We start from the raw sequence: 23,967 nt of genomic DNA on the forward strand, positions 1-23,967 counted from the left end.
TCATCCATTGCAGTCGTCATCATTCATCATCATCCATCGTAGTCGTCATCCATCACCATCAATAAACCTTTAATTCATTATAATGCTCTAAATTGTAAAAACCTATCACAAATGGGATGTTATTATATTTGCATGCTTATGAATAAACAAACATATATTTAAATAATAAATACATAAATAATCATTCAAATAAATAATAGTACTGGAAACAACTTCCACTATATGACATGATCTCTATGACCAGTCAAACCCTGAAGCAGTTATGTCTTCCACCGTCTCAACACTGACAATCTCAAGTGGTTTAGCTGTTCTTTTTGAGCCTTTGGATGTGCCATAGCTTTGTCCCTCTATCTGCTGTTTCCATGTCCCCCAAAGCCATGTCTGGGGACTATCCAGGTGCGTCATTCAGCCTACATCGTCACTGGTAAGCCGATTGTCAAATCTCACAGCGCCTTCTCATAGCGTTGCCGTAACTTCAGTTGATTCCTTTGTGTATCAGTTAATTGCAAGAGATCACGTCCCCTGCAACCGTTGGTGTTGTATGAAACCAACATTGTCTCCATGTTGCTTTGAATGCAGTAACACAGCTGGGCTTCAGCCTAATGACAATGGAGGGGAGGACTTTCCATTGAAGGAGATCTGGGGAATGCTGGCTGCTCTCTCAGATCTCTCAGCCAACTCCTGGAACAAACAGTAGTACAGCAGGGTTATATGAGCTTCTCAATTAGGACTTTTTATCATTTTAGTTAGCAGACACTCTTATGCAGAGCGACTACAAAAAGGTTCACTCCAGTGGAGGCTGCCGAGGGGAGGACGGCTCATAATAATGTCTGGAACGGAGCAGATGGAATGGCATCAAACACATGGAAAACATGAGTTTGATGCATTTGATAACATTCCACTCATTCTGCTCCAGTCATTATCATGAGCCCATCCTCCCCAAGTAAGGTTCCACCAACCTCCTGTGGTGCATTCATATCCCTCTTCAGAACAGTGGTTCCCAACTCGTCCTCCAGTACCCCCGTCAGGACACATGTTTGTGGTAGCCCCGGACAAACATGCCCCATTCAACTCATTGAGGGCCTGATGATTAGTTGACCAGTTGAATCAGGTGTGCTTGTCTGGGCTACAATAATAATGTGTAGCGTTGAGGGTACTGGAGGACCGGAGTTGGCAACCACTGCTTTAGAAATACATAGTGACAGAAATGACAGGCCATTCATTCTGTCCAATTCTATATTATTATTATTGACTTTTCCGTTCATGTTTTATCTGAGCTCACCTTTTCATTCATCTCATGGGAGTGGTGCAGGGACAGCTCTCTCTCCAGGTACATCCTCTGCTGTTCGCTGCTGGCCAGACGACAGGTGAGCCAGGTAAACAGGATGGACACTCCGATGCCCAGGCAGGCCAGCACCATGATGGCCAGGTAGAGGGACGGCAGGGCATCGGGACGCTTTGCCACCACACGCACAAACTGGAAGTTTAGGATCCCACTGATCAACCCACAGATACAGCAGGCTGAAAATAGGATCATCTGAAGAGAGATTTAAAGCACATTTTTTGCAATTCTACACATTTTGCCATGGGGTGGAGAGACAGTTTGCAGTTTAAAAGTTAATTTCATACACTTCTCCACATTTTGCCATGACTTATGCCATCTTAATGATATCTGAGTGAGAGTGACTAACAAAACAATGGGGCCCCCCTGCAGGTCAGGGCCACTGGGCACGTGCCCTGCATGCCTGGCTGTTATTCAGGCATTATTACTACACATTTAGATGGCTGGATAGACTAATTTACCAATCTGAAAATGTTTCGCTGACACGGCTAATTGAGTGACTGTCAGTGACTGACAAAACAAGAGCAAAACTGCTGATGCACAACCAAATGGTGAACTTGCACCTTGTGTATTCTACTATTGTAACGTTAACTGTCAACAGTAAGTTGAGATCCTGACTGAGTTCTCTAGCGGCCTGGGGCCCTAAGTGACCGCTTATGTAACTTATGCCTGCAGCTGGCCCTAGGCAGTGGTGGAAAAAGTACCCAATTGTCATACTTGAGTAAAAGTAAAGATACCTTATTAGAAAATGACTCAATTAAAAGTGAGTCACCCAGTAAAATACTACTTGAGTAAAAGCCTAAAAGTATTTGGTTTTAAATATACTTAAGTATCAACAGTAAATGTAATTTCAAAAATATACTTAATTAAGTATCAAAAGTAAAAGTATAAATCATTTCAAATTCCTTATATTAGGCAAGCCAGACCGCACAATTTTCTTGTTTTTCTTTTATTTACAGAAAGTCATGGGCACACTTCAACACTCAGACATTACAAACGCAGCAAGTGTGTTTAGTGAGTCTGCCAGATGACCAGGGATGTTGTGTAAAAACTACTTTTGGGTGTCAGGGACAACGTATAGAAGTAAAAATGACATTGTTTTCTTTAGGAGTGTAGTGAAATAAATGCAGTCAAAAATATAAATAGTAAAGTATACAGATAGCCCAAAAAACTACTTTAGTAGTACCTTAAAGTATTTTACACCACTGGCCCTGGGTGTTTTTCAAGCACAAGTACAGTGAAATGCCTTTCTTGCTAGCTCTAACCCCAACAATGCACTGCATGCACTGTACACGCTTAGAAAAAAGCTCTTAGAAAAAAAGGTTACAAAATGGTTCTTTGGCTGTCCTCATAGGAGAAACATTTTGGGTTCCAGGTAGAACTCTCAGTGGAAAGGGTTATACCTGAAACTAAAAGGGTTGTACCTGAAACCAAAAAGTGTTCTTCAAACGGTCAAATGGTTCTCCTAGAACCCTTTTAGGTTCTAGATAGCACTTGTTTTTCTAAGAGTGTACCCACGTTAAATACATCGTATTAAAATCAACTTACAATCAATCCTGACCTTTTCTTTGCACACACCATCCCACATAGTCCACAGATGAGAAACTGGGGGGAAATAAAAAGTTATACCTTCCCATTCCTATTAACCATAGAGGTAATAATACTGAAAAAGTGAATGATTTGACTTACACAACTTCCGCTCCATATAGGAGAGGCATCCCCCAGCTGCAGCTTGTGAACCGACCGGACTCGGATGATGCCGAACACCCCGAGGGCGATGCTGGACGCACCGAGCCCCATCTCCAACACGGACAGTATCACCAGACTCCAGATGTTACATCCTCTGTCCGGCATCACTCATTCCTTCACAGCGGGTCATTCAAGAGGTGGTGGTGGTCACCCCCTTGAACCACCCAAAAAGCAGCGAGTATTGGTTTTTGCGCTAAAAGCATTAATCCATTAATCAAAATTACGCAGGTGGACTTTTGCGCGAGGGAATGTTTTCTATCCAGTAACCACCAAGTGATCCACCATGTAAGGGCTACTTACATGTTCCCTCTGAAAAATACTCCACTGTTAGACTTTATAAGGTATTCTAAATCAGATCTTGTCATAGACTACATGGATTTATCAGGATTTGCACTGGACAGCTCTGTGGACTGCTAGTATGCGTGGTTGATCTACTGTAAGACAGACACGCGTCATTCTCGCCAGTTGCCACCCTCTCAAAACTTTTCTTGCCCACAGCTGCAGTGCTCGCGACTCACGTGACTTCCTTGACGTCTTATAGCGCTCATGTGTGCAGTTTATATACATGAGGGTGATTTAAGGTAACTAGCTAGTAAGATTATATAACTAACGAATCCCATGAATTGCACCTAAGGAGATAAAAATAGTAATCTTAAATTAAACACCCAATCAATGCATAATACATAGGCTAATGCACAATGCATAATACTTGATATGTTTGATAATTGCATTTAGAAAATTGGTGTCATTTGTTTTAAGAGGAAAGTTACTGCCAATTGCATACCTTGTATGGTCCAAAGTTACAGTATATAGCTGAATGAATCCATTTTTGAATATATTTTGTGCACATTATTACATATTATAAACTGGGTGGTTCAAGCCCTGAATGCTGATTGGCTGAAACCCATGGTATATGGTCTGATTTACCATGGCTATCACACACATGTATTTGTACTGTTCTAATTACGTTGGTAGCAATAGCAATAAGGCACCTTGGGGGTTTGTGGTATATTGCCAATATACCACGGCTAAGGGCTGTATCCAGGCACTCTGCGTTGCGTCATGTTTAAGAACAGCCCTTAGCTGTGGTATATTGGCCATATACCACACCCCCTCGGGCCTTATTGCTTAACTATATTTAAACTATAGTGTTAAATTTTTTTATGGAATTATGAAATATATGGAGTAGGATTACTTCCTGTGTAGTATAAGACCCCGCAACATGTCGTAGGGCTGGTTTCCCAGATACAGATTAAGCCTGGACCTGGACTAAAACATTTGAATCCAAGAATAAGCATAATCTGTGTCCAGGAAACCAATCCTTAAATGTTGCCTAATAATTGACAAACCCTTCCAACCTGATCCTTTACTCCAAGCCCTGGAGAACAACTCAGTCTGACATAGTAAGAGGCTTGCTATTTTTAGCACCTGCCACAATATAACATGAACACTTCCCTCTACAGAGGCAGACATTGATGTTCACACTGCTAAACCCTACAAACCTACTCTCTGAATGAGATAACACTACTCTCTGAATGAGATGACACTACTCTCTGAATGAGATAACACTACTCTCTGAATGAGATAACACTACTCTCTGAATGAGATAACACTACTCTCTGAATGGGATAACACTACTCTCTGAATGGGATAACACTACTCTCTGAATGAGATAACACTACTCTCTGAATGAGATAACACTACTCTCTGAATGAGATAACACTACTCTCTGAATGCGATAACACTACTCTCTGAATGAGATGACACTACTCTCTGAATGAGATGACACTACTCTCTGAATGAGATGACACTACTCTCTGAATGAGATGACACTACTCTCTGAATGAGATGACACTACTCTCTGAATGAGATGACACTACTCTCTGAATGAGATGACACTACTCTCTGAATGAGATGACACTACTCTCTGAATGAGATGACACTACTCTCTGAATGAGATAACACGACTCTCTGAATGGGATAACACTACTCTCTGAATGAGATAACACTACTCTCTGAATGAGATAACACTACTCTCTGAATGAGATGACACTACTCTCTGAATGAGATGACACTACTCTCTGAATGAGATAACACTACTCTCTGAATGAGATAACACTACTCTCTGAATGAGATAACACTACTCTCTGAATGAGATGTATCTCTGAATGAGATAACACTACTCTCTGAATGAGATAACACTACTCTCTGAATGAGATGTATCTCTGAATGAGATAACACTACTCTCTGAATGAGATGACACTACTCTCTGAATGAGATAACACTACTCTCTGAATGAGATGACACTACTCTCTGAATGAGATGACACTACTCTCTGAATGAGATGACACTACTCTCTGAATGAGATGTATCTCTGAATGAGATAACACTACTCTCTGAATGAGATGACACTACTCTCTGAATGAGATGACACTACTCTCTGAATGAGATGACACTACTCTCTGAATGAGATAACACGACTCTCTGAATGGGATAACACTACTCTCTGAATGAGATAACACTACTCTCTGAATGAGATAACACTACTCTCTGAATGAGATAACACTACTCTCTGAATGGGATAACACTACTCTCTGAATGGGATAACACTACTCTCTGAATGAGATAACACTACTCTCTGAATGAGATAACACTACTCTCTGAATGAGATAACACTACTCTCTGAATGAGATAACACTACTCTCTGAATGAGATAACACTACTCTCTGAATGAGATAACAGTCCATGTTCAGTGTGTGCATTTCAAATTGAACACTTCTTTTGACCATGACCCATAGGGCACTATAAATGGAAAAGGGTGCCATTTGGGACAGAGTATGACAGTGAATGGGAAGGCTACAGTATAAAAGGCTCCCTCAACAAAAGTACTCATATCTCATTAATCACAAAATGCACTGCCTCACTGAGTCTGAAAAGGCAGAGTGCTGGTCCATTCTATGTGCAGGTTGGTTTTGCCTGGGGGCATTTTGGGGTTTTGCTCCTCTGGTTTCGCTGCTATGGGTGAAGTCTCTCCGCTGAATCCTCCCTTGGCTTGTTAACAATAAGCAGGCAGGCAACAGATACATTCCAGACAGTGTCCGTGTTCAGTTCACACAGACAGTCCATGTTTTTGCTGCTGACAGTCTCAGACCTGTTTTGTGTGTTTCTGTGTGTGTTGTTCTGTTCTTGCTCTACTGTCGGTGCAAGGAAGACACCAGGAGAAAGAAGTTGTCAAGCAGCATTACTTTTTATGCTTGACAAGCTACAGTTTATGTTAATGCTGTTCATGTTAGTGTTGTATGTTATTGTATGATGTATAAGTGTTGTTGTATGATTGTTGTACATTGTTGTATTATGTATGAGTGTTGTATGTTGTTGTATGTTGTTGTATGAGTGTTGTATGTTGTTGTATGTTGTTGTATGAGTGTTGTATGTGGAAGAGGATGCATCCTTTAGTCATGTTATCTTGTTCCTGAAAAATAAACAGTATTCAAAAAGACAAGCTACAGTTGTACTATTTAAAAATATATATATATTTATCCATTATTTATTTATCCTTACTATTAATACAGTGGGCCCCTCCTAAATCCTAAACGGCACCCTATTCAATACATAGTGCCCTACTATGGAATCTGGTCAGAAGTAGTGCACTATATAGGGAATAGGGTGCCATTTGGGACGCATCCTGTGTGTTTGGAAATGGCCGTCATCTTTATTAACAGGACGAGCAGAGGAGACACTGTCTGATGTGGTTGATCATGTGACGTCAATGAGTAGAATGACAGTGATTTACAGTAATGCCAACATCAAAACAGGGTCATGGGGATTAGCTGTGTGTCTTATTCAACGGGCACCGACGATCTGTCTCAGATTTAGGGGTCGACTCGGTACATTACAATATTTTAACTCTGTAATCAACTATTAACTCTAACCTACTCTCACTGCAACATGTGCAGGAAGTTGCGTTACAGATGAGCACGGTTAAAAAACAGAAAGTGACGATACATGAGGCACGTTTCACACATTTCTTGAGCTTGAGACATGACATCATGTAAATGTAGAACAGGTTCATACATACACTGTAACCTGACACCTCGGATTATGAAACATGTCAGGTGCGTTGTTGTTTCATCTTCACAAAGAGAAGCTGCGTACCTCCGTCAGGTACTTCTCTTCCTTCCTGTTTACTTTAACTAAAGAAAACCCTGCCACTGAAACTATATTTGATCATGTAAGCTCAGACCTAAAGAAATAGACAATATATCACTGTCTCTTCCTGTATGATACTAAGAGAGTGATAGCCAGGCATGTTGACATCTCACTCGTGATGATCTGTGCTGTTCCAGAGAGGAGGTGAGTGCGTTTTACAGCCATTACCTCCATCATCACACTGCTCCCAGTAATGTGAAGTGTCAGAGCCAGCGCCATCTTAGAGAACAGCTCACCAGGTACAGGCAACACTACCTGCCTGGCTTCAACATGTCTAGTGAAGAGAAACCACAAAGTAACTATTACTGTACAACAATAACATGGTGTTATTCTAAAGGCCCAGACCGTTAGATGCAGAGTTGAGTCAATCAATTCTGTTTGAACTTCCTGAGTGACAGAAGATTACAGTGTAGACGTGGCTATCATTTGTACACGTTCAAATGGGACATGGTGAAAATTAGCTTAAGATTAGCTTAATTTATCAGAGATAAAGTTATATTTCAACAAAACAATGTTGCAGGAATGATAATCTTATCAGTTTCTAACAGAAACAATTTCAGAACAATCTGAGATGAAGGGTGTGTAAATACTTTTTCTTGTGCTTTTTGAGGTGGAACTACCATACAGGATTATCACACCACTGCCACCAATCAACTAGTGATTGAGGTGTAACAGCAAGAGATCTGCTTCCTATGAAGCAGATCTCCCTGTCTATGGTGGTGACTGGTGATTGAAGGAAACTGACTGAAAAGGAAACTGATTATTTAAACTGATTAATCTGTTTTTTTTTATACATTGAGCAAACTGTTTCTTTATGGAAACAAGGAAGTGAATCAGAGGAATTGTCCCAGGAAGTGTGGACATGTCAATGACTAAATAGGCAGACATCCTGGCCTGTGGTGGAAATCCAGACTGACAGTACTCTCTCTAGCCTGTCACATCAGAGAACTGTCATGACTTTGGAAGCTCAGGACGGTAGATTAGTATCTATGTTCAACCACACACTTTTATACTGTGGTTCTAGCTCTGCCTATGATTCAAATGTTTTAATGTTAATAGTGAGGAATAAACACTAAATGTCTCCTCTATGTTCCTCCTCTCTTCTCATAGGAAACAGTCGGACACAAGCCAGATATCTGGACTGGATTTGGTGTCCTCCTTGTGTTACTGCCTGCTCACCCGTGCTTTAACCTCACCCGGAAAACAGGACCTCTTTGTCTTGGGTTACGTCACATTGAATGGCCACCTAATTGATCTGAAGGCTGGGATTGGTTTTATTTTTTTAAATGAACTTTTATTTAACTAGGCAAGTCTGTTAAGGACCAATTCTGATTTACAGTGCCGGCCAACCAAGAGAAAAAAGGCTTTCTACTGGGACGGGCGCTGGAATAAAAAATAAAACTGTATTACAAAACACACATCACAACAAGAGACACCATAACACTTCATAAAGAGAGACCTAAGACACCACAACAATACATAAAGAGAGACCTAAGACACCACAATACTACATAAAGAGAGACCTAAGACACCACAACACTACATAAAGAGAGACCTAAGACAACACTACATAAAGAGAGACCTAAGACACCACAACACTACATAAAGAGAGACCTAAGACACCACAACACTACATAAAGAGAGACCTAAGACAACACTACATAAAGAGAGACCTAAGACAACACTACATAAAGAGAGACCTAAGACACCACAATACTACATACAGAGAGACCTAAGACACCACAACACTACATAAAGAGAGACCTAAGACACCACAACACTACATAAAGAGAGACCTAAGACAACACTACATAAAGAGAGACCTAAGACACCACAACACTACATAAAGAGAGACCTAAGACACCACAACACTACATAAAGAGAGACCTAAGACAACACTACATAAAGAGAGACCTAAGACACCACAACACTACATAAAGAGAGACCTAAGACAACACTACATACAGAGAGACCTAAGACACCACAACACTACATAAAGAGAGACCTAAGACAACACTACATAAAGAGAGACCTAAGACACCACAATACTACATAAAGAGAGACCTAAGACACCACAACACTACATAAAGAGAGACCTAAGACACCACAACACTACATAAAGAGAGACCTAAGACAACACAATACTACATAAAGAGAGACCTAAGACACCACAACACTACATAAAGAGAGACCTAAGACACCACAACACTACATAAAGAGAGACCTAAGACAACACTACATAAAGAGAGACCTAAGACACCACAATACTACATAAAGAGAGACCTAAGACACCACAATACTACATAAAGAGAGACCTAAGACACCACAAAACTACATAAAGAGAGACCTAAGACACCACAACACTACATAAAGAGAGACCTAAGACAACACTACATACAGAGAGACCTAAGACAACACTACATAAAGAGAGACCTAAGACACCACAATACTACATAAAGAGAGATCTAAGACACCACAATACTACATAAAGAGAGATCTAAGACAACACTATATACAGAGAGACCTAAGACAACACTACATAAAGAGAGACCTAAGACAACACTACATAAAGAGAGACCTAAGACAACACTACATACAGAGAGACATAAGACAACACTACATACAGAGAGACCTAAGACAACACTACATAAAGAGAGATCTAAGACAACACTATATACAGAGAGACCTAAGACAACACTACATAAAGAGAGACCTAAGACAACACTACATAAAGAGAGACCTAAGACAACACTACATAAAGAGAGACCTAAGACACCACAACACTACATAAAGAGAGACCTAAGACCGCAACACTACATAAAGAGTGGCCTAAGACAACAATACTATATAAAGAGAGACCTAAGACACCACAACACTACATAAAGAGAGAGCTAAGACACCACAATACTACATAAAGAGAGACCTAAGACACCACAACACTACATAAAGAGAGACCTAAGACACCACAATACTACATAAAGAGAGACCTAAGACACCACAATACTACATAAAGACAGACCTAAGACACCACAATACTACATAAAGAGAGACCTAAGACACCACAACACTACATAAAGAGAGACCTAAGACACCATAACACTACATAAAGAGAGACCTAAGACACCACAATACTACATAAAGAGAGACCTAGGACACCATAACACTACATAAAGAGAGACCTAAGACAACACTACATACAGAGAGACCTAAGACACCATAACACTACATAAAGAGAGACCTAAGACACCACAACACTACATAAAGAGAGACCTAAGACACCACAACACTACATAAAGAGACACCTAAGACAACACTACATACAGAGAGACCTAAGACACCATAACACTACATAAAGAGAGACCTAAGACAACAACACTACATAAAGAGAGACCTAAGACAACACTACATAGAGAGACATAAGACAACACTATATACAGAGAGACCTAAGACACCACAAAACTACATAAAGAGAGACCTAAGACCGCAACACTACATGAAGAGAGACCTAAGACAATACTACATAAAGAGAGACCTAAGACACCACAATACTACATACAGAGAGACCTAAGACACTACAACACTACATAAAGAGAGACCTAAGACACCACAATACTACATAAAGAGAGACCTAAGACAACAACACTACATGAAGAGAGACCTAAGACAATACTACATAAAGAGAGACCTAAGACACCACAATACTACATACAGAGAGACCTAAGACACTACAACACTACATAAAGAGAGACCTAAGACACCACAATACTACATAAAGAGAGACCTAAGACACCATAACACTAAATAAAGAGAGACCTAAGACACCACAACACTACATAAAGAGAGACCTAAGACACCACAATACTACATAAAGAGAGACCTAAGACACCACAACACTTCATAAAGAGAGACCTAAGACACCATAACACTTCATAAAGAGAGACCTAAGACACCACAACACTACATAAAGAGAGACCTAAGACACCATAACACTTCATAAAGAGAGACCTAAGACACCATAACACTTCATAAAGAGAGACCTAAGACACCACAACACTTCATAAAGAGAGACCTAAGACACCATAACACTAAATAAAGAGAGACCTAAGACACCACAACAGTACATAAAGAGAGACCTAAGACACCACAACACTTCATAAAGAGAGACCTAAGACACCACAACACTACATAAAGAGAGACCTAAGACACCACAACACTACATAAAGAGAGACCTAAGACACCACAACACTACATAAAGAGAGACCTAAGACACCACAACACTACATACAAAGATACCTAAGACACCACAATACCACATAAAGAGAGACCTAAGACACCACAATACTACATAAAGAGAGACCTAAGACACCACAACACTACATAAAGAGAGACATAAGACAACACTACATAGAGAGAGACCTAAGACACCACAACACTACATAAAGAGAGACCTAAGACACCACAACACTACATAAAGAGAGACCTAAGACAACACTACATACAGAGAGACCTAAGACACCATAACACTACATAAAGAGAGACCTAAGACACCACAACACTACATAAAGAGAGACCTAAGACACCACAACACTACATAAAGAGAGACCTAAGACACCACAACACTACATAAAGAGAGACCTAAGACACCACAACACTACATAAAGAGAGACCTAAGACAACACTACATACAGAGAGACCTAACACACCATAACACTACATAAAGAGAGACCTAAGACACCACAACACTACATAAAGAGAGACCTAAGACACAACAACACTACATAAAGAGAGACCTAAGACAACACTACATACAGAGAGACCTAAGACACCATAACACTACATAAAGAGAGACCTAAGACAACAACACTACATAAAGAGAGACCTAAGACAACACTACATAAAGAGAGACCTAAGACAACACTATATACAGAGAGACCTAAGACACCACAAAACTACATAAAGAGAGACCTAAGACCGCAACACTACATAAAGAGAGACCTAACACAACACTACATAAAGAGAGACCTAAGACAACAACACTACATGAAGAGAGACCTAAGACAACACTACATAAAGAGAGAGCTAAGACCGCAACACTACATAAAGAGAGAGCTAAGACACCACAACACTACATAAAGAGAGACCTAAGACACCACAACACTACATAAAGAGAGACCTAAGACAACAACACTACATAAAGAGAGACCTAAGACAACAACACTACATAAAGACAGACCTAAGACAATAACACTACATAAAGAGAGACATAAGACAACAACACTACATAAAGAGAGACCTAAGACAACACTACATAAAGAGAGACCTAAGACAACACTATATACAGAGAGACCTAAGACACCACAAAACTACATAAAGAGAGACCTAAGACCGCAACACTACATAAAGAGAGACCTAACACAACACTACATAAAGAGAGACTTAAGACAACAACACTACATGAAGAGAGACCTAAGACAACAACACTACATGAAGAGAGACCTAAGACAACACTACATAAAGAGAGACCTAAGACAACACTACATAAAGAGAGACCTAACACAACACTACATAAAGAGAGACCTAAGACAACACTACATAAAGAGAGACCTAACACAACACTACATAAAGAGAGACCTAGGACAACAACACTACATGAAGAGAGACCTAAGACAACAACACTACATGAAGAGAGACCTAAGACAACACTACATAAAGAGAGACCTAAGACAACAACACTACATAAAGACAGTCCTAAGACAACAACACAGTATGGCAGCAACACATGACAACACATGAACTCTGTCTCTCATGCTGCTGACCGGTCCGGCAGAGAAGGAAAGAATACTGCCCCTGCAAGCTGGAGGAGTGATATCCATCCCTCTTTTTTACGTGTATATGAAAATACATAGTAACAACTTCTTGTTTCCTCAGTGCAGAATGAGGGGTTGGTGTTGACTCTTACTGTACATTTACCTCCATATAGAGCCGGTTTCCCAGACACTGATTAAGCCTATATAGTCCTGGACGAAAAATAACTTTCAATGGAGATTCTCTGTTGAAATTTATTTTTAGTCCAGTACTAGACCTAATCTGTGTCTGGGAAACCGTCCGATAGTGCTTAAGTTGTAATATAGGATCTCAGCTATTGTCCCGCCTTTTAAAGTGCACATTAAAGTGTCGGTCAGAGTCACAGATTCCAATTATGTCAAGCTAAAGTTTCAGTCAGTGCGGCCAATTGACTTCAGTGTATCCTCCACTCTGGTGTTTCAAAGCACTCTTCGTGCCTCCGCCCTCGCATGGCAAAGTTTTGACTTGGTCAGCCTTATCTGAGATCGGCCCGGACTTCCATTTCAGTGCGGGAGAAATTAGATCGCCCAATTAATCCCAGAGATTTATCCATCAATCACTTGATGCCCAGTGAGATGTAGTCTTCCCATGTTTAAATGAAGTGTCGCAGCTCCATAATTAATCTGCACTTGATGCTGGTCCAGTAACATGTCACTGGTCCACTATCTGGATGGAATATTACCAGGATATTGAATAAGACCATTGTCTCTCTGTTGTCAACAACAGATGAACTATAAATCATTTCAATGACAAGATATTTCACTAGTTATAACGTAACAGCCATTGTTTAAAACTATACAGAACATCTTCTTGCTTTAGGACTGTAATGTACCAGGAAGGAGGAACATACAGTATATTGTATATCTATTTCTTCTTCTATTTTAAGCCAGAATGTATGCAGTCATAACATTCACCTGTAATACAGAACAGAAACAGGATAGACATCCTGAGCTTTCCCGTTGCCAACGCCAACAGATAAAGACTAAAGACCATACAATGCAACTCTCAGTTGAAACCAGCTTAAATAAACAGAGGAGAGAAAGTCAAACTAAAAAGGTCAACAAGAGTAAGTCAACAGAAAACACACAGCCAGGAAATTCTAGGACAGGAATCAATTCTGTATAGGGTTGAAGGACAGGATTCAATCATATATAGGGTTCAAGGACAGGATTCAATCATATATAGGGTTCAAGGACAGGATTCAGTCATATATAGGGTTCAAGGACAGGATTCAATCATATATAGGGTTCAAGGACAGGATTCATTGCTGTTAAATTGGGGAGTTATGTCACGTTCCTGACCTATTTCTGTTAGTTTGTTGTATGTGTTAGTTGGTCAGGACGTGAGTTTGGGTGGGCATTCTATGTTGTCTGTTTCTATGTTGGTTTAAGGGTTGCCTGGTATGGCTCTCAATTAGAGGCAGGTGTTTGGCGTTCCTCTAATTGAGAGTCATATTTAGGTAGGTTGTTTCACAGTGTTCGTTGTGGGTGGTTGTCTTCCGTGTCTGTATGTTATTTCGTACCACACGGGACTGTTTCGGTGTGTATGTAGTCTGTTCCTGTTCGTGCGTTCTTCGTGTCTATGTAAGTTCTCATGTTTAGGTCAGTCTACGTCGTTTGTTATTTTGTATCATTTCAAGTGTAGTTCGTGTTCGTTTTTCGTCTTGTCAATAAATTCATTATGTATTCACAACCCGCTGCACCTTGGTTCAATCCCTGCTCCTCCTCTTCGGATGAAGAGGAGGAGGACAGCCGTTACAAGTTAGGACTGGGAATTTCAGATGAATTTCAGTTTCAGGTCTTTTAAATGAAGGGTTTCCTCTGTGGATACAATCTGGCTGTACAGAGAATGTGATCTATGTAATTAAAGCGTTATTGCCATGGTAAATCAAGTCGTTTCAATCATCCCCCTCTATGAACAGACGTCAGTATTAGGGTCAATGCAGTCCCTGACGGAAGCCAAATATTCTCCTTTATCTTTAACTGAACAGATGTGACATGCTAGAGACCAAAGTGAACCGCATGACACATTAATACACTACCCACAATGCAAGACACAGACCCTTACTGCTCACTATCCCTGCTACTCTTATAAGACATGTGATTCACAACCTGGTGATGAACCTGAACATAAATAATGGGTCTTCTTCTCAATGAACTACTTTAGTTGACAATTCATTGAAAATAGATATATATTACTTGTCTGTCAAAATGTAAGTAATATTTATTCATACACACCAGGTCATCATTTCAGTTATAAATCTTCATTGTGAAATATTATATTTCAGATAAATCACAACAAGGTTGCTTTACATTATATTACATATTTAAAATATATTTGAACATATTATGCTATTTTCAAGTAGACAACACTAAATGCACTGAAAAAGGTTTCAATGGATGGGCTTAATACACTGAGTTAAAAAGTATCAATGTAAATAGTGAGGACTGGATTTGGCAGATAAAACAAATGTAATCCCTTCCAACCTCAATCAAAATTAGCGTAAATACGGCCTCTAAAATAAATGTCAAATATAATGAAAAACCAGGGGGATTTCATGTAACATTGTAACATATAAAATAAAGGTATAAAACCGTGTGACAACTGGAAGCGCTAACTGGAAGCGCTAATTGGAAGCGCTAACTGGAAGCGCTAACTGGAAGTGCTAACTCTACTGTATGTTGCCTTACTATTAATGTCAAATCAAAACAAGGGCTATCACATAGTGTCAAACAGAAAACCCCAAAGTAACAGACCTTAATATAGTTTCTGCTGTTTTGTCTTAAGAAATGATGTCAAAGGAAGCAGATATGTGTTAGACAAATTATCAAAACGAATCCTTTATAAAAACTCATGTAAAGACAGATATGGTTAATATGGCTGAGATATACGTTCGTTTGCATCCTGTGTAACAGAATCCGTCCATACACTGGTTCTGGCTTTGTATGAACAAAATCTAGCAATATAGTTTAAGTATCTGGCCACAATGAAAAATAAAAAATAGCTATAATTATGTTTACGACATGAACTGAACTCTAAGAAGAAACTCTGACAAGTGGGCAAAGACACGGCACAATACAAGAACAAGAACAAACATTGACTTCATCTTCGCCTCACCCTCTGCATCGTAACAAGGACCTCCATATTCAAAGATAGTGGGAACTGCACAGTAAGCTTTATCAAAGGGCCTCTGTGGCCTCAGTTCTACAGTTCTTACCCATTTGAGCGCTCCAGCGTGCTCATTCTTCTCCTCAGTGGGGTTCTATGGTTTGGGGAAGGCCGAGACCCTGAGGATCTCCAGACAGTTGACTGCGATTAGCGCCCCGGTCAGCTGCCTCCACTGTCTGGTGATTGGGCTCTTCATCTTGTCCAGGGCCAGGTGAAGGTCCTGGATCATGTCCTGGTAGCCCTCCCCGTACAGCTGGCTCCATGAGTACAGGAAGTCATAGGCAGGTTTCCACATAGACTACAATAGAGAGAGGAGGATCCACAAGTTCAGTTCAGTTTATAGTTGATAGTTCGGGAATCTATCAAATCAGAGTTGATTCGTCATATGCACAGGATACAGCAGGGTGTAAACGGTACAATGAAAGCAGTGGAAATAAATCTATAGCCCATCTATAATGGACTATACAAATAAAAGTATTGGTACAGCCTTCCTAATCCTTGTCTGTTGATCCAATGAGATCATGAAGGGGTGATCTCCTAAGAACAACACATTTTGCTAAATACAACAAATGAAAGTCAAATGAACTAACCACGGCGCTAACTTCTCCACTCTTCCCCCGGTGGGGTGCCTCGTAAGCAGCGATCTGAGCACTGGAGAGTTTCCCCAGCCTCTCAGCGAGCTCCCTCCACCTGATACCCAGCTCCACCGCCGTGGACAGGATGACCATGTTCTGGATCAGATGGGCCACTAGAGCCTGAGAGTCCATCTTCAACAGACCCTAGGATGGAAAAAGCAACATACAAAACACTTACTTGAAATGCAATAAATGAAGCGCATTTGGAAAAGAGAAAAAGTCATTCAAAACAATGGTCAAGCTGGTTTGAAGATTCTTCTCTAAACCTGAGACCTATCAAACATGCCCCGTCCTTTTCTACACTTACGATCATGAGCTTGTGCTGGAACTTCTTCTTGCTGTTCTCGGTGTGGCAGTCCTCCTTCAGTTTCTCCAGCACGCAGGCCACCTTCTCAGCCTCTGTTTCAGCATGTCTCCGTGTGATAGTGTCGAGCGACAAGCTCGAGTAGCCCAGGGCATCAGCGAAGCCCCTCCAGCTGGGGATGTGTTCGGTCACCAGTGTCTGGATGTCTGAGTAGATGTAGGTGAGCTTTTTGAACGGCAGTGCCATGTTGTCCAAGAGGGTCTCGGTGGTGAAGTCAGTGCCGTTGAAGTCGATCACTTGGTCTCGGGTGATGAGCTTGACGTTCTTGCAATGGACCAGGCCGGTCCTGCCTCGGAGGAAGCCGATGTACCACTCCTTGACTTTGGACTGGCCCACCGACCTCACGGTCTCTCTGGAGAGGAGAGCCACGGTGTCGCCCTTGAAGTACTCCAGGAGGTACTCCACTCGCGGTTGACGGATTACTGACTTCAGTGCCACCCCGTAACACTGCACCTTCACAGGTCTGGTCCCGAATTTGGGGAACTCTGGGACGGATTCCTCCGGTATAGCTAGCGATTGACAAATTTTGTTTCGCATGGGACCTCGCTTTTCAGAGCGAATAGGTGCCGCTGCAGGGGAAGACACCTGGAACTCTGCTACAGTGACACTGTTTGAATCCCTCACCTGGATGTGTAGTTTAAAGGAATCCATCTCCCCATTGCCCATCTTGGCCAGCTCAAGAGGCAGGTGAATGACTTTACCCAGTTTGAGTAGCCCTTGTCTCACCTCTTTCCTTTTATCCTGGACTTTGACTTCGAACTTTGACGCTATGACAGAAGTCGAGATGTGTAGGTCATTCAGTCTCTCTGGGCTAAACTGGTGCTTCTCCCAGAGCTGTAGCACCAGAGGGGGCAAGTTTCTGCTGCCCCTGTGGATATCTGAGAACGGAAGCCTGGGTGGAACATTATCGTGGCAAGAGACGACCACGACCACTTTGAAAGACGGATGGATATACTTTGGGCCATAAACGGCGACGGTGACTTGACGATCCAGGTAATCCCAAACGGACGTAGCAGGGGGCTGGATAACCGAGGCCTCTGCGGCTACAATAACATAGAAATTAGACTTTAAGTCTTGAAGATTCATCTGCATGATGTTCTTGTAAATGTAACAGTCCTTGACTTTCTGATAAGGTCCCTCTCTCTTGTTGGACACTAGTCCCACAAATGTGGTCATGACCTGACTTATCGGATCCTTCTTGACCTCCGCGACCATTTTCATTTCCAGCGAGATGGATTCCTTTCCGCTCGTGTTGCTGAGACTCACCTCCAGGAGCGGACTCACGGTTGTCATGTAGTTGTTGTTCAGCCCGTGAGGGGGCTCCAGGATGGCTTTCAATGCAACCTCCTGAACCTCCCCAGCAGGAACAAGGCCCTCTGGGATATGGGCGGTAATATCCGAGTCTGGTAACTGTAGTGACCCTCCGCTGTGACCTATCTTGCAGACTATCTGAGAGTCGGTGGCTTGGGTCTGTGCCCATCCAGGACTCTGACTCATCAGGCCTAGGTCAAGACATGACCTCGTTAGCTGCCTGTGACTCAACCAGGCCATTTTGTAAGCCTCCCGGTCATTTTTCAACCACTCAAAATCTGCATTCAGAAATGGGCCTGCTGACAATTTGAGGCTGTTTTCCCTTTTCGGTTCCTTTCTCTCCAGGTCGTCGAGAATATCCGAGGCACTCTTCCATCTCCCTGATTGCCTTATGCTCTTTCGCTTGATATCCGCAAAATGGACGAAGTTTGTTTCGTCCGAAGATGTGCTACTGGCGTCAAAGTTCTCACTGTCAAACAGAGTCGAAAGTTCATCTTTCTGTATTGATAGATCAGCGTTCGTTAACGTTTTGTCATTGTTTGTGTGTAAAATGTCATCCAAAAACGGATTGGATATAGACAGTTTGTTCCAGAATGGATTTGTGGTTTGACTTCCATGTTTGACCTCCGGCTGCAACACAGGCCACTCAGAATGTTTTGTCACTTGATTTATTATGTAACTACTCCCTGTGAAAATACAAAATATCTGTGTCAAATCAAAGCCTTACCTACTAATATAAAACATACATATGAGAACATGGTAAAATCACACAGAATTGTTGCTCTTTAAACAGGCATTATTCTAAATGAGGGTACCACTCAAAGGAGCTACTGTACAATACACATAATGCAATCCTATATTTGAAATAGTTTCATAACCAGGGTTGCAAAAATCTAGTAACTTTCCCAAGACTACCAGGTTTTCCAAAAATCCCGGTTGGAGGTTTCTGGATTTCCTGCTTATTCCCTCATGATTCCGTGAATCTTCCAACTGGGATCTCTGGAAAAGCTGGGAAAGTTACCCGATTTTTGGAAACCTATTAATGACATCTAGTTCAAAGACAATATATTTCATAAACGTTAGAGTAGGCTACCATTTAAATTGTTGATGTTCAGCGTTCCAGTGTCGTCTAGATCAATCAACGTCCCCTCAGATTTGCTCCTAATGAGACTTCCTTGGCGAAGAAATGACTTTGCTCTGACAGCTGCCATCTTTACATCTGTAAACATTAAGATTCATAAATTACATACACAATTACTACACCTAAAATTGCAATCAGTTCGCATAATAATATAGAGTACACAGTATAACCTATTTAATATTTTGCCGAATTCGGAGGGTTGCCGTGGCTCGAATTCGGGTCCAGCGGATGTCAAGCCAAGACCTTAACCGTTATGCCAAGAGGTACGAACCACTTGACAAGTTCGCTAGGGGTCGAGTTTAGGTCGCTAAAATATATAGGCCAATGTCGTACAATGTTATATGTTTTCTACCCTAGCTGTTTATTCTATAAAGCGTGGCTACAAACATGATAGTTTAAGAATATGGTTAAAGTAGCCTACAGAGGAATCTAAAAAAAGCCTATGGAAACACAGAGAAACAACACATCTAGATAGGCCTACAGTTTCTTTCGTTTACCAAAAGTTGTTTTGTGGTGCCGTAGTAGGGCTCGCCGATTTCTCGAATTAATATTTTTAGGCCATATTGCCCAGCCCTATGCCATTGTTAGTCCATTTCCTCCACACTGGTTCACACCTGAGATTCTTTACCTGGGGCTACCTGTGGGATTAGTTTGAGGTAATTTATTTTACAGAGCATAAAGCATGAACTCATTCAGACTGTAATTTGTTTGCGTAAAGGGAGACTTCTTATCATTCATGTATAGCCTATGTTGCTGTCGCAGTGAGTCAGTAATAATTAATTTGGGTTGTACACGAGTGCACACAAACAGGTTGCTCTTGTCTGAGATTCAACAATCAGTTATTCCGCAAAACCGATTCTTGAATGTGTGGGTGGGTGGGTCGCCAATCCTCCTGTCGAATTTCACCTTCGCGTTATCTCGAAATACAGAAGCCTAGTTCAGGCGCACCTGTTGGATAGCCTACCTTATCGCTGAGAAAATATATAGAGACAGAGCTAGCTGTGAATAAACCATCATCATCGACAAACCATCATAACAATTTGGCTACATACAGTATGACTACTGTAATAGTTGTTTTTTCACATGTAGAAATGCTGCTCCGCTGTCTATGCCAGATTTACAAAAATACCGTTTCCGCAGTCAACAGGTGTATTTCAAACGCTCGCTTGTGCGCTTCAACTACTGTAAACCAGTGGCTATGTAGTTGTGTATGATAAAATATATATAATAATAAGTATATATATAGCCTAGATGTCAAACTCAAACACAAGATAGACCTACCTGTACTATGTTCATACACATGTTATGATTCTGTTCGGCTACTAGATTTGCACACTTGCCTACAATTTCCAACGTCAGTAGAAACAGCAGAAATATTGTAACAATATTTACTTACTATGTCTCGCCAAACGGTGTATCAGAGATGTCGGGGAATCTCACTTTTGATCCATGGTAATAAGGTTTCCATCATAGCCTTATTTAGACACTAACTTTTTTTTAGGAAGCGAGTCAGACCAAATCCGATCTTTACACCTTCACGCCACAACTCTCGCCGTCTGTTTGCTTTGAAACTACAAGCATTCCGGGACTAGTAGTTCAAAACAATGAGGCTACTCTTCAAATGAGCTGGATTAACTTTATTATAAAACTACAATATCCCTAATGCAATCCTGTATTTACGCAAAGAGTGTTGCAACACCTGAAACTCAGCAGAAACTAGGTAGTTTCAGTGTTCTGTCATTACGGTAGATATACTTTTTTTCTCCCGCGGATGCAATTATGTGAAGGCCAGACAGTTCAATTACAAAATTGGCTCATCATGCATAATCATTTAAGCTAATATAAATGATGGGTCATAATAACACATGTATAAGCTATTTACTAATTGCTTTAAACAAAGAGTTTTGATTAGAAGTTATATATTGTGTTACTCAATTAGTGCATTTAGTGTATTGCTTGAAAGGTTTGTTATCACTTGTAGCCTAATATGGCCTAGATAGCCTACATTAAATGTACTGTACCAGTCAAAAGTTTGGACACACCTACTCACTCAAGGGTTTTTCTTGATTTTTACTATTTTCTACATTGTAGATTAATAGTGAAGACATCAAAACTATGAAATAACACATATGGAATCATGTAGTAACCCAAAAAGTGTTAAACAAATCAAAATATATTTTATATTTGAGATTCTTCAAATAGCCACCCTTTGCCTTGAAGACAGCTCTGCGCACTCTTGGCATTCTCTCACCCAGCGTCATGATGTAGTGACCTGGAATGCATTTCAATTAACAGATGTACCGTGTTAAAAGTTAATTTGTGGAATTTCTTTCCTTCTTAATGCATTTGAGCCAATCAGTTGTGTTGTGACAAGGTAGGGGTGGTATATATAAGATAGCCCTATATGGTAAAATACCAAATCCATATGATTGCAAGAACATCTCAAATTAGCAAAGAGAAACCAAAAAAGTATTTTAGATTCTTCAAAGTAGCCATCCTTTGTATTGATGACAGCTTTGCACACTCTTGGCATCCTCTCAACCAAGTTCACCTGGAATGTTTTTCCAACAGTCTTGAAGGAGTTCCCACATATGCTGAGCACTTGTTGGCTGCTTTTCCTTCACTCTGCGGTCCAACTCATCCCAAACTATCTCAAGTGTGTTGAAGTCAGGTGATTGTGGAGGCCAGGTCATCTGATGCATCACTCCATCACTCTCCTTCTTGGTCAAATAGCCCTTACACAGCCTGGAGGTGTGTTGGGTCATTGTCCTGTTGAAAAACCAATGATAGTCCCACTTAGCACAATCCAGATGGGATGGAGTATCGCTGCAGAATGCTGTGGTAGCCATGCTGGTTAAGTGTGCCTTGAATTCTAAATAAATCACAGACAGTGTCACCAGCAAAGCACCCCCACACCATCACACCTCCTCCTCCATGCTTCACGGTCAGAACCACATATGCGATGTCACCCGTTCACCTACTCTGCGTCTCACAAAGACACAGCGGTTGGAACCAAAAATCTCAAATTTGGACTCATCAGACCAAACCACAGATTTCCACCGGACTAATGTCCATTGCTCATGTTTCTTGACCCAAGTAAGTCTCTTCTTCTTATTGGTGTCCTTTAGAATTGGTTACTTTGCAGCAATTTGACCATGAAGGCTTGATTCACACAGTCTCCTCTGAAAAGTTGATGTTGAGATGTGTCTGTTACTTGAACTCTGTGAAGCATTTATTTGGGCTGCAATTTCTGATGCTGGTAACTCTAATCTACTTATCCTCTGCAGCATTGGTAACTCTGGGTCTTCCTTTCCTGCGGCGGTCCTCATTAGAGCCAGTTTCATCATAGTGCTTGATGGTTTTTGCGACTGCACTTGAAGAAACTTTAAAAGTTCTTGAAATTTTCCGCCTTGACTGACCTTCATGTCTTAAAGTAATGAGGGACTGTCAGTTTTCTTTGCTTATTTGAGCTGTTCTTGCCATAATATGGACTTGGTCTTTTACCAAATAGGGCTATCTTCTGTATACCACCCTTACCTTGTCACAACACAACTGATTGCCTCAAACGCATTGAGAAGGAAATAAATTCCACAAGTGAACCTTTAACAAAGCACACACGTTAAATGAAATGCATTCCAGGTGACTACCTCATGAAACTGGTTGAGAGAATGCCAAGAGTGTGCAAAGCTGTCATCAAGGCAAAGGGTGGCTACTTTAAAGAATCTCAAATATAAAATATATTTTGATTTGTTTAGCACTTTTTTGGTTACAACATGATTCCATATGTGTTATTAAATAGTTTTGATGTCTTTACTATTATTCCACAATGTAGAAAAGAGTCAAAATAAAGAAAAACCCTTGAATGAGTTGGTGTGTCCAAACTTTTGACTGGTACTGTATGTGAATAACATTGTGATCCTCTCTCAGTATAAACGTGGGTGTTTCTTCCAGCCAATTACTTTATGCACATCATATGTTTGTGGTGTTGAGTTTGCACTCATATATCTTGTCTAAACTCAATATCTAAACCCAATATCCAAACTCAATATCCAAACCCAATGTCCAAACCCAATGTCCAAACTCAATATCCAAACCCAATGTCCAAACCCAATGTCCAAACTCAATGAAAGTTTAAGTGGCTGAATTGTGGCCAGAACCACTTTTATTGTGGCCAGAGCTGGTGTGGTGTCGTGTTGACCTTGGC

At 40.9% G+C, this 23,967-nt stretch overlaps 2 protein-coding genes and 1 long non-coding RNA gene across 5 annotated transcripts; all 3 read right to left on the bottom strand.

Moving 5' to 3' along the window:
* Positions 1–48: 48 nt before the first annotated feature.
* Positions 49–4,640, bottom strand: LOC139573052 (transmembrane protein 196-like). Of its 2 annotated transcripts, XM_071396044.1 has the most exons (4): positions 3,032–4,640; positions 2,891–2,947; positions 1,283–1,537; positions 49–681 (listed from the first exon to the last, which is right to left on the bottom strand). In XM_071396044.1, the coding sequence occupies exons 1-4, from the start codon at positions 3,194–3,196 to the stop codon at positions 595–597; spliced, it is 564 nt and encodes a 187-aa protein (XP_071252145.1). In that variant the 5' UTR covers positions 3,197–4,640; the 3' UTR covers positions 49–594. The 2 variants fall into 2 exon arrangements, with proteins under 2 accessions (XP_071252145.1, XP_071252146.1); XM_071396045.1 differs by lacking the exon at positions 2,891–2,947.
* A 1,013-nt stretch (positions 4,641–5,653) lies between these two features.
* On the bottom strand, positions 5,654–12,133 carry LOC139573054 (uncharacterized). Its single transcript, XR_011674534.1, has 3 exons — positions 12,091–12,133; positions 8,947–11,994; positions 5,654–8,759 (listed from the first exon to the last, which is right to left on the bottom strand). It is a non-coding gene; the product is annotated as an uncharacterized lncRNA (long non-coding RNA).
* Positions 12,134–15,342: 3,209 nt separating this feature from the next.
* On the bottom strand, positions 15,343–21,320 carry macc1 (MET transcriptional regulator MACC1). 2 transcript variants are annotated; one of them, XM_071396048.1, is made up of 5 exons: positions 21,160–21,320; positions 19,716–19,841; positions 17,255–19,308; positions 16,903–17,091; positions 15,343–16,610 (listed from the first exon to the last, which is right to left on the bottom strand). In XM_071396048.1, exons 2-5 carry the CDS (start codon positions 19,831–19,833, stop codon positions 16,407–16,409), a joined length of 2,565 nt encoding a protein of 854 aa, XP_071252149.1. In that variant the 5' UTR covers positions 19,834–19,841; positions 21,160–21,320; the 3' UTR covers positions 15,343–16,406. The 2 variants fall into 2 exon arrangements, with proteins under 2 accessions (XP_071252149.1, XP_071252148.1); XM_071396047.1 differs by lacking the exon at positions 21,160–21,320 and having other exon boundaries at positions 19,716–19,851.
* Positions 21,321–23,967: the final 2,647 nt, after the last annotated feature.

This window comes from Salvelinus alpinus, chromosome 4 (assembly GCF_045679555.1).
Source record: "Salvelinus alpinus chromosome 4, SLU_Salpinus.1, whole genome shotgun sequence".
NCBI lineage: Eukaryota > Metazoa > Chordata > Actinopteri > Salmoniformes > Salmonidae > Salvelinus > Salvelinus alpinus.